The following is a 17063-nucleotide window of genomic DNA, read 5'->3' on the forward strand; positions in this document are numbered from 1 at the left end:
ATAAATACCACTACTTCTTACTCTTGTGTGTTTCCAGTGACATTGTAAAAAATCTTCCATTTCTGAAACAAGTTGTGGACCATATTCAGTGAAAACTACAGAAGCGCTGAGCCAGCATTGCTCAGGTCCTGTTTTGAAGGAAGCCGCATGGCTGTTAGTACGCTGTTTAGGTCTGTTACGGGCTGGTACTTTGGAGTTTTCTGGTTTTGCCATTTTGATAGGTTTAATGTTATAAACAAGGAAGGCTAAGTGTCAGAAAGTATACAGTTATGAGGTAATCAGGGCATTCTAATAAATTATTCATCCACCTGTTACATAATACCAGTAAATAATCATTTATGTCTCCTAACTCAAAATTCTAATTACGTACCTGCTGTGACCGATTTTCAAAATCAATACTACTTACAAAATCCAATTAAATTCTGTTGATTTATCAACAGATATTTGCATGCTGATTACTAAGCTGCTTTGAAAATATACTTGTATGTTTTCTGCTCTGTTACAAATTAACTTTCATTTCTTATTTAGCCATTGTTACCACAAAGGTAAAAGTCAATGAGTCCAACTGCAGTGACTACATGGGGCCCTGTACAAAAGGCAAAGGTAACACACTACAGAGATGACAGAACAAAGCCAAGCAGTGATGGGTGAAGTTCAGGAGTTTTTTGGCCGTACTGTCTCACTGCTGCAAAGACACGGGGGCAGCTCTGGATCAGCCGGGAGTTTCATTTGCTGGGGGCATCCCCAGGTGACCGGTTAAGCCATTTTTCATCTAAGGAGCTCAGTAACTTGGGTTGCTTTTCCATTTTGTTTCCCATCACTGCCCCTGCAGGAAGTTGACTAGGAATAAGTCTCTGATTAGTGTGTTTATGGTACTGTTTTCCAGTATGGTAACAGGTATCTCTTGCATTATCATCTTATTTGTAAGTACTCCAAAGGGTCACAAGTACTCCGAAGGGGAGTAGAATAATGTCCTTAGCAAGCATACAACCTTGCAAGTGGATGTGACTTCTGACTAATTTCTGGCATAACTCTGTGAACAGGATTGTAGTCCTTGCAGCTGTTCTTCCATCTCCTCTTATACTGAGAATCCCAAGTCAGATTGAAAAGCATTTAAGGAATCTCATTAAGCACTGATTAACTTTACTCCTTAAGCATGTAATATCATTTCCAGTGGAACCAAAGACTAGAAGTCATCTGTGTTTCCAGGATTACTGATCCTTCAGTTTACTTGACAGAAGAACAGTCTTCTACAGTCTAAACAGTGTTTTTGTGTATTTAAAATGTTCTGCAAGTCATACCTCCCTACCTGTAGGTATGTCTTAGTACATATTCAATGTAAAAAACACTACAGATATATTACTTTAAATTTTTACATTTGTTTTTCACTTTAGACTGGCTGTTTCTGTACTTAATCACATCATCATCATCACTGTTAATTTTAGTCCTCTCTAACAAACTCAAAAATTGCTCAGACTCACATAAGAGCAAATTAAAAATGGAGTAGAAGAGGAAAAAGACCAGTAAATTAGAACAGGCTGCCATTTCAGTATGTTTGTGAAACTCTCAGGGAAAAAATACTGAGGCAAAGAAAGGAGAATTTAGTGGCAGGGTGTGGAGCCGTTGGTCTGCTGTGTGGCAAGCAAAGACCATGTAATCTTTTTTTCTATCTTCTCCAACCTAATAATGCCATATATGACATAAATGATTCATGTAAATTGACTTAGTGGCCATGTATGAATCCGGTTGCCATTGTGACCACCAGAGCTACAACAGTCAAAAAAATAACCCCCAGGGGTTTGCTAACAACTGAGAACTATAAATGACATCTGCCATGTTCCCCAGGTTTGGAAAGTTGGTAGTATGCAACTCCACAGACTGTCTCAAAAAAAAAAAAAAAAAAAAAAGTAATTTATGGATACCTTGGAAATACAGTAAAAGTACTCATTGCCTTAGGCTTTGTGGTATATAGCCTCTTAAAAATACACTATAAGTTGTCAAGACCCTTCTGCTATGTGATACATATCACAAACACCCATTGAAAGCTGTGCAACAAGAACAGAGTGCTGGGGATGCTTGTGCTCCAGAAAACAATAGCATTTAGAATGTCTGTATTTAAACTATACATACCATTTTTGAAAAAATGGTTGAAAGTATCAGAATTACTTTGCTGGAGTTTTTGCTGTGGTAGGATGAAAACATGTTCTCAAGGTAATATTTTTTTCTTCTATCCTAATTTGTGTTATGGTAAGATACATACCCCCAAAAGTGTTTCTGTCTTATCAAAACAAGGGGATTATCTTCTAGCAAATCAGCATTCTCTCATAATAAAACTTGTTAGAGCATTTTTACCTGCTTTTCAAAGCCATCAGTTTTGATACAGTGGTTTTGAAGTATTTTTACTTCTTTGGTAAATAAAAATTCATTAGTTCTTAGTTCTATGTTCCACTTGCTTACACAGCTATCCTTAGCTAACTAAAAGTTGGTATTATAACCCTATTGTAAATACAAACTTCTATACATGAGTAAATACACAGATTAACCTTTTCCAGACACTACTTGTAGATTTTAAAGCAGCAGTGACATTCCAAAGCAGTTAAGCACAGGCAGTGACTTGTTACTGGGTCTTTGTCCCCAACTGTGTTGTTCTTTCTACGGGTGATGAAATGAGCTGTTACCCACTGCCTCTCTCAGTACCTTAACGAAGGCAGCACCGCATACCGTACCAGCAGGCGTGTGTCATGTGGGTGAACCCGGGCCAGCAGGTAACCTGTACCTCTGACCGAAAATACTGGGCACGCACATCTTTTGGAGCAAAAAGCTGTATTGTAAGTTCTTCGCGTTATTCTTAAGTGCACCTGCAAAGGCTTTATGGAAGCAAATGTGTGCACTATTTAAATGTAAGTGCTGATTTTCGAATTCTAGATGCCTTTCTTCCAAGAACTGCTCTAATCTTCAAAATGCATTCAACTATAACAAAAAAAAGCTTGCCCTAAGCATATGAGCATGCTTAGTCAACCTCCTCACTCAGCATTTCTTCTAAGTCCCTTTCTCTTAAAAGCCTTCCCAACACTCATGTCGGTAGTCCTGTCGATCTGCCAGCTGCAAGATCCACCTTCTCCCAGTACCCTGGAGGCTTCCCAGATGTTCAGTTCCTCACTCCCTTCTGTGGCTGAGATCTGCTGAAGTCTTCCTCAAACCCTTTAACATCTCACGGAGCGGGCATTTCACCACACCGCAGGCAGGAGGCTGAAGTGTACCAGGTCTAGCTGCAACTGTCGGTGGAACGTGGAGAACAGATTTACCCAAACTGGGCTTCAGCCACCCTGCTAGGATTAATGATACGTTTGTGAATGGTTTATGGCATCTCTCGGGAAGGGAGGTCCTGTTATGCTTTCTCCTTTGACAGACTATTTTTGAAAGACTGAATTTATTAACTTCTTGTGAAAAGATCAAACTTCCAACCTGTAATTTCTTCTGCTCAGTTCTCCATAAGGTGGAGCATTACTTATGTATTTGAGAGTGTGCCTTTTGCAGACACAGCATTAGAGACTTAAGCTCTTTATTTACTGTATCTGGAAGCCCTGGTAAGCCAAGACTTCTATAGTATTTTACATTTTATTTTTCTGAGCCACAGCTTAGGATCAGGTGGCAGTTAAGTCACTTAAGGTTATTTAAATGCATCTAAAATGTTGCTTAATAATTCAGAACCGGTTTGCTCTGTTTAGAGTATGAAGATTTTTTAAATCCTTTTAATTAACCAATTTCAACAGCAGTTTAAATAAACAGAAACAAAAATCTGTCTCCCTTGAAAGGGCAGAAAATAAATTTAACTCAAATTGCATGTCAATTTAAATTAGGTATGATCAGGATTTCAGTAAATTTAGGGGCAGGCAATTCTTAATATTATGTGGGAGTATACAGTGAGAGATTCCTCCAAACCCAAATGTAAGCATTCATTCCTGTGCTCTGGCAGGGGTAATCTTTGACACCCATTTGGTGAAATTTGGTGACACCTATTTGGTGAAAATAACTCCACAGAATAGAAAGTTTAGCTGCAACACTCAGCAGGTAACTGAGTGTTGTTACCCTCTGTTCTCAGAAGGGTAATGTTTGAGCATGATCCCTGTACTGCTATGCCAGATAGTTTGGCAGTTTTGTGTATCAGCACTAGAAGCCATCCTTTGTAAGGGTTATTGTGCATTTCACCCAGTGCAAACTACTTCCTTCAAATAACCTACTTCTAAACTCATTAGGTGGTGTTTAAACTCTTTAAATAGTTAATGAAAGAGTTATATGTCCAGGACCTTTCTCTGGCTTTTAACATCCTTTCCCTAATCATCACCTTGATAGAAAGATGGAAGAAAGGTGTTTTCATCAGAAAAGATTCATGCAATGTCATGATTATTTATACCCAATAGCGCTTTTAGTAACTTCACATAAATCAGGAAGGTAGCTTGAATAACTGTCTTATGGCAAAGGGGGATTTCAGATGAATGAAATACTTTTCTGATATGTTCAAAAAGATTTGAGAATATTTTTGGAAGTTCAGGGAAAATTTAACATGTGGTCCATGTAATTTTTCCAGTCATTTCAGTTACTGATATTTGTATTTCCTACTACGTAAAGTAGTACTCATCTGTTTTAATTCACATAATTTAAAATTTTTCAGGTCAATGTAGATCTGATGGTGGCATATATTTTTCAGCTCTGATCTAGCTTACACAAGGCCACAGCTACCTACAAAGGTAGACCTCCCTCCTCTTCTCATTTACAACTCTCCTTAAGTCAATACTACCTGCCCATGTCTTTCCTCTCTTTTGGGATATGTTATTTTATTTATCCAAGCAGTTGAATTTAGTTTAGTTAAGAGACTGAGAAGTTGCCTAAGCAATCTGGCCATACCAGACTAGCATCTTCCCACACCTCTTTTGGCAGCATAATTTCTGATCGTTCTTCCCAATGACGTTTAACAGTAGAACAATTGGACTGATTAACTTTGAGTGTAAGAGAAATGGACCATATATCGTTGCAGCCAGAATGCTGAAGCATTTGCAGCCCCTAGATTTTATTGCTTTTAACAAGTTTGCTCACAAAGAATAGTATTGCAGTCTTGCGGTCAGCAGCTACAAAGGGAGGTGATGATATTCTTGCCTTACTGAAGTCAACAGCAGTACTTTTAGAGAATATTGAGTAGATTTTGCTTCTTGAAATGTGATGTTTACTTTTGTGGAAATAAAATTTCCGTATAGGTAGTCAAAAATTCTGGAAGCATTACAGAAAGATTTTTCATAATGTTTTCTTCCAAGAAAACAGACTTGATCTGGCTTTTCGGACCCAGTGTCTTGCGTAAGTAACTGTGCTATTGAAAGAGAAAGATTAAAGCCTTTCATGTATCAGGTCACTAAAAGGAGACGGAAGGAATGTCTTCCTCATCTCGTAGGTGTAAGCTTATTCTAAAAAGAAATAGAATTACATTCTGTAGGTCAATATAGTTTCTGATCTTTTACAACAACTATTTGAATATGGGCAATGTGCAACCAATTTCAGGAAATAGCTGTGCATTTCAGATGAGCTGGTTTACTTAAGACTTGCTAAAGTAAGCAAGCGTTCACCACAACGCTGAATACTCAATGCAGTATGTGAATTTTCAGTTGAGTCATCCTCATTAGTTAACCCAATGACTAATGCCAACCATGTGATTATATATTCCACCCAAGCACATCCCTTGGACCAAAAGTGCTCTTTTATTCAGCACTGCCCCATTTTACAAAACATTTATTTCAGGGGAGGCATGTTATTGTTCACAGGAAGATGCCTTTGTTAAGCTGCAGAGCTTTGCTGTTGCATATGACGTTATCCAGCATAAAACTGGGCCTGACGTTTTGTACTTTCTCCCTGGAATTCATGCTTAATGTCTGTTTTGTGGGCTTTTCTCCCCTTATAGGAAGAAAATGTAATGATAAAATACCAATAAAGAGCCTTTGTAATAGTATGATACTAAGAATGCTGTGTCTGGTTACCAGAAAATTTAATGATCTCCTGCTGCTTTGGTAATTGCATAATAAATACATCAGACTAAATCACCAAAGCAGTCTTAGGAGTGCTTTTTATTCTATTTACCTATCTACCAATCACAATGTTATGTGTAGATATCATTGTGTAGATACTGTAGATATCATTGTGCTATCTGAACATCTTAATCCTTTGAACTAGTGATAAAAATCCTTTTGGATTGTTTTTCCATGCAGTTATAATTAAGTGCACATGAATCAAATCCTGGGTCATTCTCCTGTGAGTGACTGTGTTCACATCCGTTCCCCTTTGGGATGTATGCTAAGCAAAGTTCTTGCAGTTCATTTGGAGCACTAAATGTATTTGTATGTTTTCAGACTTCCAGAAGATGTAGCTGTTGGTTTCCTTTCAGTGAAAGCTATGGTATTTCTGGGGACATGATCTTCCTTCTTTGTAGCTAGTACATCTTTAATTAAATACATGAATAATTGTTAGCTCAATGTAAGCACACTGGCAGTGGTGCCCACAAGTAACAGACTGGTTTGCTCCTTGGCACAGCAGAAAGGATGCTTAACATGCAACTGCTCTCATCTGTAAATGCCAGTACTTAAAGCTTTTCTCTACTCAGCAAGAAAAGTAGAAGTAAATAGTGGGAAGGAGCAGGTGATGGAGCTCTTCCACCCGCAGGTCCCTTGTCAGGAAAAGACCTGTTCCAGGGTTTTCTGTCAGCTTCTCTTTTTCCAAGAAACCGCATAAAGAATTCCTAAATAGATCAAAGATTTCAAACCAGAAAGAAGGAAAGGAGGAAAGAAGAAAATCTGAAGAGAGCTTTACAGCACCTTCCTCTTCCCTCACAATCTGAAGTCCTCCAGCGTCGGAGCTGTTGGCACTGTGGGGACCAGCACTGTCTTGTTCAGTACCCCCAGGTAACTCCTCTGAGTGACAGCGCCTGTGACTTCTTGCTCTCAACATACAAGGCAACTGGCATAATACTTTAACGCCATCAATACCACATCAACAAAAGTCACATTACTGAAAGAGAATTTACTTAACTGAAATACTTTTGTGTTTTCACTTCTCCTGCCAGAACGAAAAGATGTATTTGTTATTTTGTCATTGAAAATGAGCTGTTGAAAGGCTAGATGAAGGTGCGGCCTTTTCGTAGTGATGTTTTTAGTAAGAGTGAATCTTAAAAATAAATACAAAACAGATACTCGGTGATGTTAGTAACTGGATGTATTTTGGCCGTGTTTGGGGGAAATACTGATCACTCAACAAAATTTCTGATCTTGGGCTAAAAAGAAGCACAGAAGTATCTCAGAGCTACCCAGGTGGAACTGCTGCACAAACCAGTTCTTAATGTCTTTTATTGGAAGGTAGATAGTTAATATATTTTTTTTACTACGCAGTGGTAAAAAGTCATAGGATTTGGGTAAAAATTTTTTTTTTCTATTTTTTTAAACAACATTAACATCAGGGCTTTGTTTACTTTTGGTGCAAGAATGATTAGTGTTTGTTGGGGTTTTTTTAAGCTCTGTTCTACAAACATGAGGTATTTTTCCCATTTAAAAAATCAAATTTTAATGTAGAATTGTGAATTCATAATGTTGAACTTTTAAAAAGCACCCAATAGTCCAGGCATCACTGTACAAATACAGCAACACTGGGGTTTGGCTTATCCTTATTATTTACATTGCCCTGTCATTATGCTTAGGATTTTAACAGAGAACACAGTTGCTATCTTAATTTACTGTCTAAGAAGTCAAGTAATGCAAGTCAGGTTTATAAGCCTTCAGTCATTAAAATCTACGCAGCAGATTCTTTTCTAATATAAATTACGTTAAGGCAATGAAAATTTACACTATGTAAACAGTGGCGGCATCTCAGCTATCTGAGCTGCACAGCTTTTCCAAGAGAGTGGAAAGCATGCTCAAAGTAGAGGATAGAGTGTCACAATTTTCTGTTTTATCAACATCTGTTACTTTGCTTAGTAAATGTATTTTTACATATGCTTAATCTAAAATATGGTTTTGAGAAAATCTCTTCGGAGAAGATAGAGTGTGACATATCTGGATTAAAGTTTTGTACTTAGACAGAGACTAAAGTCTTTTACTATGACATATTATTCCTTGTTTGTGATGGCTGTCTTCAATTCAGATGTAAATTGTCTCCCAAGTTTATTCATCTAAACCAGATCTAATTGCATATATTTCTATAAGGTAACCCTACTTTTGTTTGTTGCACTAGTTGAGCGTATTATCTGTGTAACCCAGATATTTCAATAGGTAGAAAGGATTCACTGTATTTGTTTGTGTGTCATTCTGAAAATATAGTTTTTTAAACAGATCTGGTACTCTTTACCAGGTGTGCCTTTAAGTAATTTCTATTGCATTTATACTTTAGGAGGATTAGGAAAGAGAGTAAAAGAACTCTTTGTCCGTTGGATTCATTAAATGTATTCATGCGTGTGTAAGTGGTATAGAGGCTGGCTACTTGGGAATCAGATCCTTGTCCTAGGGTGTAGAGAAAGGTGAAGGGTGTGATATTTACTGCTTGTGTAAGTGTCATAATAATTGTGTATTCGATTCTTTATTTTTAAATTACCTTCCTGAGCATTAAGACTCTTTTTTTTTATTTATTTATCTTTTCCCTGCAGAGTTAGGGAGGGTAAGGAACCACACCTTTGAAATGGTAGAAGTACAGCTGTACAGGATGTGAGTGTGTACTAGGACAGATAGGTCAGCAAAGGCAAAGACAGAAATAACACAAAAATTACTCTAGAAGGAAAAAGACTTTGCTACAAGAATGTATAAAATTCTTGTTTAAACTAGTATTAATTTTTGTTACTGCGTTATTAAAAAAAACACAAAATTTATTCAGAATAAAGTATAAGTAGCTGCTTCACTCTTACAAGAGAAATACAAGGGTTATCGTTACTGTCTTTTGGTTTTGCGCAGTTTTCAATCATTCAAACTTCTAAGTGCCACGGAGAGGCTTCAAACAGACTAGTTAGTGCATAGTTGAAATAACTGCCACAGAATTAATTTAAAGAAATATCTATTAAAGCAATAAATTTCCTGCGCACCAAACCAACATCAGTTATATAACAAAGCTTTTTAAAAGATATAGCCTTTGTTCCAGTGCACTGAAGCATAAGGTCCTGTAAAATTGTATCCACAGTTGGAAGAAAAGTCCTGTTTTACCAACTGAAACCTATTTCAGTGAAACTGCAACATTTTGCAGCTGCAGGGCAAGATCTAACACTGATCAAAATAAGGTTCTGTTACCACCCTCTGGTCACGTTGCTAGAGTGAGTCTTCCCTGAAGAGAGGGGAGTGTTAAAAGTTTGCATAGAAGGTGGTTTGCCTGAAGATTAAAACTCCCAGGGCACTCACTGCTTTGGCTTTGGGGCAGCCCTGAGCGTGCCTGTGTGGTATTCTACAGAGCTTCAGTATTAGTAACGTCACTGTCATTTGAGTTATACTCTCAGCATCTAAACATTGTCTCCTTCCTCTGCCACCCTCCTCACTATATAAACCTGAAACAACTTAGAGCCTCTTTTTAAGGAGTTTTCAGTTACATGTCATTATAATAGAAAGTACTTACCTTAACAAAAGCGTAAAGTATTTTTTAAAACTACATTCACCTTATCAGCTGTTATCACCATATGACGTGAATAGATTCAAACTGCATGCATATGACTGGTAGAAAGTTATTTTAGGACTTGAAAATACAGAGAGACACTATGATTTTTGCATTTGTTTAGGCCTTTAACAAATGCTGAGTGCTTACCTTGGTGAATTTTGCGACCTTAATCAAGAATATGTTGATTTCACCACATGGGTACCTACATAATCTCATGGAGTTCAACAGGATCAAATCAGATTCGTTATATAAACACATGCTTAAAATGGCTTCCTGTGTAATTTCTAACAGCATAGAAGAAATCTTCAAATAATAAAGGTATAGGAGTTTGGGACAATGTAACTTAGATAACATGCAAAGCTGTTTAGAAGAGTGCCATGCAATGACATCAGTGCAAAGGATTGTCAGCACTGAAGTGGACTCCAGAATTTATCCTAAAGGTAATGAAACAAGGTACACAGATATAAATATGAAGGCATTTTATAGTTTGCATTATTAAATAACCCACCTAAATTTAAGTGAATGAAATTCATTAGAACACTACATTGGACACACCTGTGCAGGCTACAGCTCTTCCGGGGTCCTTTGATCTCTATTATATATTGCTCTTAGATTTCTAATTCTGTTTTAAAATACTGTAAGTTACAAAACATCTTAGGTCTTATATTTCATATATTTACAAGAGAAACCATTTCTTTTGGTAGGAAATGTGTTCACTACTAAGGCTTCTATTCTTTGTAGTAAACAACATATTTACAAACCACAAATAACAAAGTAGAAGCTGCAGAAGGGTTATGGTGTGATAATTAAGTACAATGGCGACCCATATGAACAGAAAATGCCAAGGAGCTAAAACAAAGCAACAACAGCTTTGTTTGTTGACAGATGTAGGAGCCATATTGTTAGTTAATTGGGTAATGGTGTAAACATTTGCAAACTCTGCTGTCCCTCAGTGAATTAAGCAGCACACTGAAATTACGGTGAAAAGCTGCACAGTCCTTTAACTGCAGGTACCGCACAGTGCTTGTAGCTAACCTTCTGAGTACAAAAACACTGAGGAAGGGACATAATGTGTTGTTATTACTTAAGGTACTTGAAGTTTGCAAACTTCAGAGTTTAGACTGGGATATGTATCTTGAATTACGCTCAAGTGAATAAATAATAGGTTTCTGTATGGTTACAGTCTGGAAGATTGTGTTCATTGCCTAGGCTTGGTTTTCAGATTTATTTTTTTTTCCAAATGCAGAAGAGACTTCCTCTGTCTTCCCTAGCTTTTCTTACAGAAAAAAAGGTTGCAGGATTTGAAAACAGAGAAGTCTAATTAGATACTGGCTTGAACGGAAAAGAAGGAAGATTGCTTCTCTCAGGTGCACAATACCTCTTACACTGTGAATTGCAGAGACCCCTATTTACCGCACTTTCTGTGCCTATCTGCAATAATGGACTGTAGCAGAATACCAAAACATTAAAAAATGCAACAAGATACTTAATTAGCATACTTCTGTAATCACAAACTTAAATGCACTACTTTGGCTGTTTTTTACATAACAGGTTTGCTTTCTAAGATAATAACCTTTCAATAATTTAAGCAGCATCTGTGCAGGAATGCATAATTGGACTGTAGATAATAGGAATCTAAAATTGAGTCTGGTTTTTATAAATTATTTTTCTCTTCAGACATTTAGCAATAGCTCACCATGGTACATGAAGTTTAAGAAAATACGTTCCTGCTTTGGGAATAAAAATAATGCATCTCTTTGTTTCGTTTTTTTTAAATTCTGCCCTTTTTTTTTTTTTTTAATTCTGTTGCAATCAGAAAGGCAAAATTACATTGATTTCAATAAGCTCAGGAAGTGATAAGCTTTTAATAGCTGTTTAAATAATGAATTTTCTGTAATTATCCAATAAAACAATAGAAATACAAATATATTTTAAGTTTGATATAGTTGGGGGAGGGGAAAGAGGAGCAATACTGGTTTTGTTAATTGGTAACAGGAGTAGTAAGTTATGCTTTTAAGAAAAAATAAAATAGCATTTTTATTAATTCATAGTATTTGGTGTGCTTGACGGTGTTTTCAAAAAATAATTTTAGAAAGCAGTGGCATGCTGTGATCATAGATAAAACATTTAACTTTGGAAAGATGTTTTTGGGTATGCATTTGCACTTACACCTATAGCATAAGACTAATAACCTATTATTTACAAGCAAACTTCTGGTAACTAGTGTGCTCACACAGCAAAATAAAACAGAATTACCAGGGAAAATAGATTTTTAAATGGAAGTGAAATAGTTCAGCAAATTATAAGATTAAAAGAAATAATGTTCATCTTTCTATATGAAACTTTGCAGTAGTCCTCTGAAGGATGTCACAGCATTGGCATGTAAACCTGAATGTCTGAAGGACACTAAGACCCTTGTCATCATTATTTTGTCTATATAAATAATTTTATTATGTAATACTTACAATTAAATTTTAATTGTCATGGGAGAGATCTATCCCATAGGCAGCAGTCTAGCTTCTAAACAGAATCCTCAGCACAAAAGTTTCCTGCTGACTATAGATGGAGAATTGCTTATGTGCCTTAAGTGAAAGTCTGTGATAGGATGGTCAGGATGCTGACCACCTTGCAGGGTTGGGTGCTAAGAGCCAAATGCTGAAGAGTTTTGGCAATAATGATGCAGACAGTGCCTGTATCATTCTTTTCCAAACTGCATGGCATTTAACTCTCACTGGAATTCTCCTATATGGCTATCTGCACAAGTGATTGCCTAAATACCTTTACAAGTCCAACAAGGAGTCAGGATTCCAGGGAGCAATCCTATAATACAAACGTACACACATGCCTACATAAGTACTATGTGCTATGTATCATTTACAATGCACACAGATAGATAGATAGATAGATATACACACATATATGCATAGTAAGCAAGCACTGCAGTAGTTAGGTTGTGACGCAGTTTCACCATATGGTGAGCTGATTTAGTACCTTGCTCCCAATAAAAGGAGGAGGGCTCTGCTTCCTCCCTTCTACTTGCTGCTCAGTGCTTTTGCTACTTACCTTGCACTGGATTTGGTGTTGACTGGGCTTGCACGTTCACCAGTTGAACTCACAAGCATGACAGAAAAAACCCAAACAAACAAAAGTGCACAGTTTTCTCCCAGCCTAGGTTCGCTGAGGTGGCTGATAAGTATCACAGTGAATGAAAGTGAGGTGCTTTCCTGTGTGACTTGGTGCAAGAAAGGGAGTAGGAAAATAAAGGCAGAGTAAGTTTCCCCTTTCAATGGAGAGATCATGCTGGATTGGCTATGCTGCTTGTACCAGCAGTTGATTAAAATGTAAGGATACTTAACTGGGACTACAGTTTTATTTTCATCATAACTTGTGTTTTGGTAATCCTTCCAAAAGATCTTAACTTTGACAAAAACAAATATACTCACATATTGGTTTATGGTAGAAAACCAGACCTTCTTGGAATTAGTGTGGTGGATTCTGTTTATTATTACTCTGTTTATTGTTATTGCAAAATAATAACAACATGCAAAATACAATATATATGTATTCTTAACCTGCATTTTAGGAATTCATACTCACAACTCCAGTTACCACTGATGGAGGGACTCTGATATCTCCCTGGTGGAAATCTGCCCTGTAAAGATAAACAATTCAAAAAAGTCTGTTTACACGTATCTTCTTGTTCGTATCTTTACAGGTGACCCAGCTGGATCCAAATAAATCGTTACTGGAGGTAAAACTGTATCCTCAAGAAACCCTTTTCCTAGAGGCAAAAGAATAGATCAAACGAGATTGTAGGACTGATCATCCTTTGACAAGCCAGAGGCACAGCATTGAAAGGAAGACTTCTATCAACACCACCTTGTACTATCATCAACTCAGTTCAATATCACAACTTTGCCTCTTGCAAGAATCCTGAAAAACTGAAAAAAGATAGCTACTTAAAAGTTTCACATACATGAGTATATGTTTCCAACCTCATTTAAATGAGCAGAGGATAAAATTCTGCTATGAACACTGAACATTATGACTCTGTTGCTCACTTATCATCCAGCTTTTGTTATAATTAATGCACTGTTAAAATGTGAGTGATTGTTAAGTAGAATTTTTACTCCTCAAATGCCCCGTTTTCACCAAGAAATCTTGGACATTTCTGCCTGTACTTTTGACACTAGAATGCTGTATATTTGATATCTCACTGAGCCAGTGCTCTCATATATATGCATTTTATTTCTGTGTTTGAATTTCTACTTTGTCAACTAATTTAAAAAGGCAGAAAAAAATTAACAGGACATTCTCAGCCATGGAAATTTAACAGTATTATAGTAGAAAGCATATAATTTTTGTTAGTACTTTCTGACTTCTTTGATAAGATGTAAGGTTTTGTTTGAAGAATATAGTTTGACATATATGCGAGATATTTATTTACTGGTTCTGCTTGGGGTCTCAGTTCTGATTCAGTTTAGGAAGTATTTTCCATTACATTGCAGTGTGTGAAACTGCTTATTGCATGATGTGAATATTTAAATAACGTAAGAAATGGCCAGTACCAGAAACCTGGTATCTTGCCAAGACTTCAGGAATCGGTTGATATTGAATATCAGCCATTAAAAACCTTTCAAATACCAGATACAAAAGTTCTTTATCTCTCATTGTGAAAGAAAGGGCAGTTCCCATTTTAGCAGTTTTCCTTCATTCTGGCACTTGTTTGTATCCTATTACTCTGCTGGTTTAAAGCACCTTGTTTGTTTCATCAAACAATGAGTATCTTAAGAGGTGGTGTATTAAGAAATCTGCCTTATTATTGCACAGTTTGGACATTTTAATAATAGATTACTGATCCCATCTCAAATTAAAGAAATCCTAGTTCTCTTGTCTGAATTGTATGCACCAGCTACCTGCTATCTGATGTGGAAAAAATCTGGTACTTTAAATTTCTCAACCATAGAATAAGCATACCGAGTCTAAGATCATAACATACACTTGATGCCAAACCTGCATCAAAACTGGTTTGATTAAATTTTTTTACTTTTTTTCTTTTTTCTTTTTTTTTAATCTCTGGGCTTACAGGATAGTGCACAGTAGTGCTACAGAATTGTCATCTGCTAATCAAACTTTTGTGTTATTTTTTAAAGCCTGGCATATTGTTTTCCACCTATGTTTATATGTAATTCATAGTGTTTATCATAGCAAAATGAGTTCTGATTTGAAAATTTTATACTAAGCAAAAACCAGTTGCACACATCTTTTAGTCTTTCTTTTTTCTTTGGAAGGATGGTGATATAAAATTAAACGTATGCCTATTATTAGGGTTAGTGAAGCTGATATATTGTTACCTTTACCAAAAATGCAAATTTCTGAGCTGGGAAAGCCTTATTCTACCTTTTGTAATTTAGTGAGTGCTACAGCAGACACTTTTGGAAGTGAAGTATCTATGACAAACAAAAGGTTTGGAAGTGTAAGCAGTTCACAAATAAAAGAATTCATAGCCAACAGAAAGATATGTGTAATGGAAAGCTGAATGCAGACACTTCATTCTGAACTTGTTTTCTTACAAAAAAAGTCCATTATGTTTATTAAATAAGAAATTAACGTAGGTTGCAAACTGGGGTGATGCTGTTTCTACAAAAAGTCACAGTTAACTCATACAGCAGGATTTTAAAGTGATGCATATCTTTTTTTTTCAGATTAGCTCTTCCTTCTAAGCTGGCTGTTGAGAAAAGGAATTGCTGAAATACTGCTACACAAAGCAAAGCGACCTTTCAGCTAACTTGTTTATATTAATCTGTTCTGTTTAACTTTTGTTTGATCTCATCAGGCTGTTTTATCTCACTCAACTTTATTTCTGTATTTTGACTATATATTCTTTACTTTGATACTAGTTTTATAAAGTTATTAAATGTGGCTTGAATATTTGTTGAACTTGTTGAAGCCAGTGCTCCCAAGGTTTGTTTGGCCTTTTTTTTTTTTTTTCTAAACTATTTTTTCCCTCATTTTGTTCATATTGCAAAATACACTGTCTTTATCAAAATGTTCTAGTGATAATTAACTGGAAGTGTTCAAAGTGGTGGCATTACTGCTGTCTGATACAAAGACATCAAGATCAGTATGCAGGGATCATTCTGCCACAACATAAACAAGTGTATCACTCTTTAAATAAAACATTTATGATTTTGGTCCTTAAATACTTTGGGACTGATTTCAAGAAGCAACGATCTAGAGTCACCTTTCCAAATTACACCCTCAGTACAAACCAACCCCTATGTAGAAACGTTAATATTCTATGCCATCATTTTCTGCTCTCCTAAACCATGGTATTGACTTCGGATGCTCTGCTGGCATGGTTAATCCTCTACAGTCAGTCTACAGACTAATTTTATAATTCAGTATTACCCTAAAACTGTAACACTGTTGCTACAGAGCATATCCCTCATTCTACCTTTTTCTCTTCAGGTTCTTCACATTAATGGATTATCATGAACATGATTAACGCATTAGTTTTAATTCTTTCGGAATTACTGTTAATGAATGGAATCATGTATGATGCGTTGGCTTTCATTATTGGCCTTCAGAGCATTACAGTGAAGGTGGGGCGCGCTCTGGCTTTTGAAGAAACTCCCCGCCTATTGACATTGGTGTTTGAAATCATTATTAGAGAATATGCAGAACACAAGCGTTCGCTCTGTATTCTCTGCATATGCACTCTTAAATTCAGTGAGGGTGTTGAGGGTGTTTCTAATGAAGCTATGTTCGGGGGTTTGTTTATTCTTTTTAATGTAGCAGAAAAGGACTTTGGCTTTCGTAAACTGTACCTACTCAGTGACATTAGAAACTTAAAATAAATTTTCAATTACAGTAATATTTCTACTAAAAAGCTACATCATTTCACTCTTCCGTATGTGGGGAAAAACAAAACTACCCTGCCCTAGATTCACAGGAGGACTGAAGCACTTCATTATCCTCATGTCCAGACCCCCCAAACAAGGCACAGGAAGACTAAGGTGCCTTAGAAAGGGGTCCACAACAAGCAGAAAATACATAAGTAGGTGTCCAAACAAAGCAAAACAAAACACCCACATGCAAAGAGTCACTACCAGGCAGAACCCCCTTGGGGCAGTCAGTAGGAAATCCTAAAGATGGCAATGTTTTGTGTTTGCCATGCCTCACTGGAGCTATGGCTCTGCTGGCCAGCATCTCCCACTGCTGAGGGCTCACAGCACCAAGACCTTACATCAAGGTAAGCACCGAGTCAGTCCTTCCAACATTTGACAAAGCACAGGATACATTTTTATTTTGAAGCAGTGATGGTGGCTTCTCCTGAGGCTCCCCTGCAGTTTTTACCGAATTCTACTTCACGCTGAAGTTTTCCCATATTGTGAGTCATA

The 17063-nt window shown here is 36.7% G+C and overlaps 1 protein-coding gene across 1 annotated transcript in view; it reads left to right on the forward strand.

Annotated features, from left to right (window-relative positions):
• FAF1 (Fas associated factor 1) overlaps positions 1 to 16537 on the forward strand; it is a 171608-nt gene extending 155071 nt beyond the window's left edge. Inside the window, exon 19 of the mRNA XM_080406277.1 lies at positions 13376 to 16537. Within this exon, the coding sequence (XP_080262403.1) occupies positions 13376 to 13459 (84 nt within the window). The 3' untranslated portion in view covers positions 13460 to 16537. The remainder of the gene's footprint in view (positions 1 to 13375) is intronic.
• The last annotated feature ends 526 nt before the right edge of the window (positions 16538 to 17063 follow it).

The sequence above is a fragment of the Falco punctatus genome, assembly GCF_963210335.1.
Source record: "Falco punctatus genome assembly, chromosome: 11".
NCBI lineage: Eukaryota > Metazoa > Chordata > Aves > Falconiformes > Falconidae > Falco > Falco punctatus.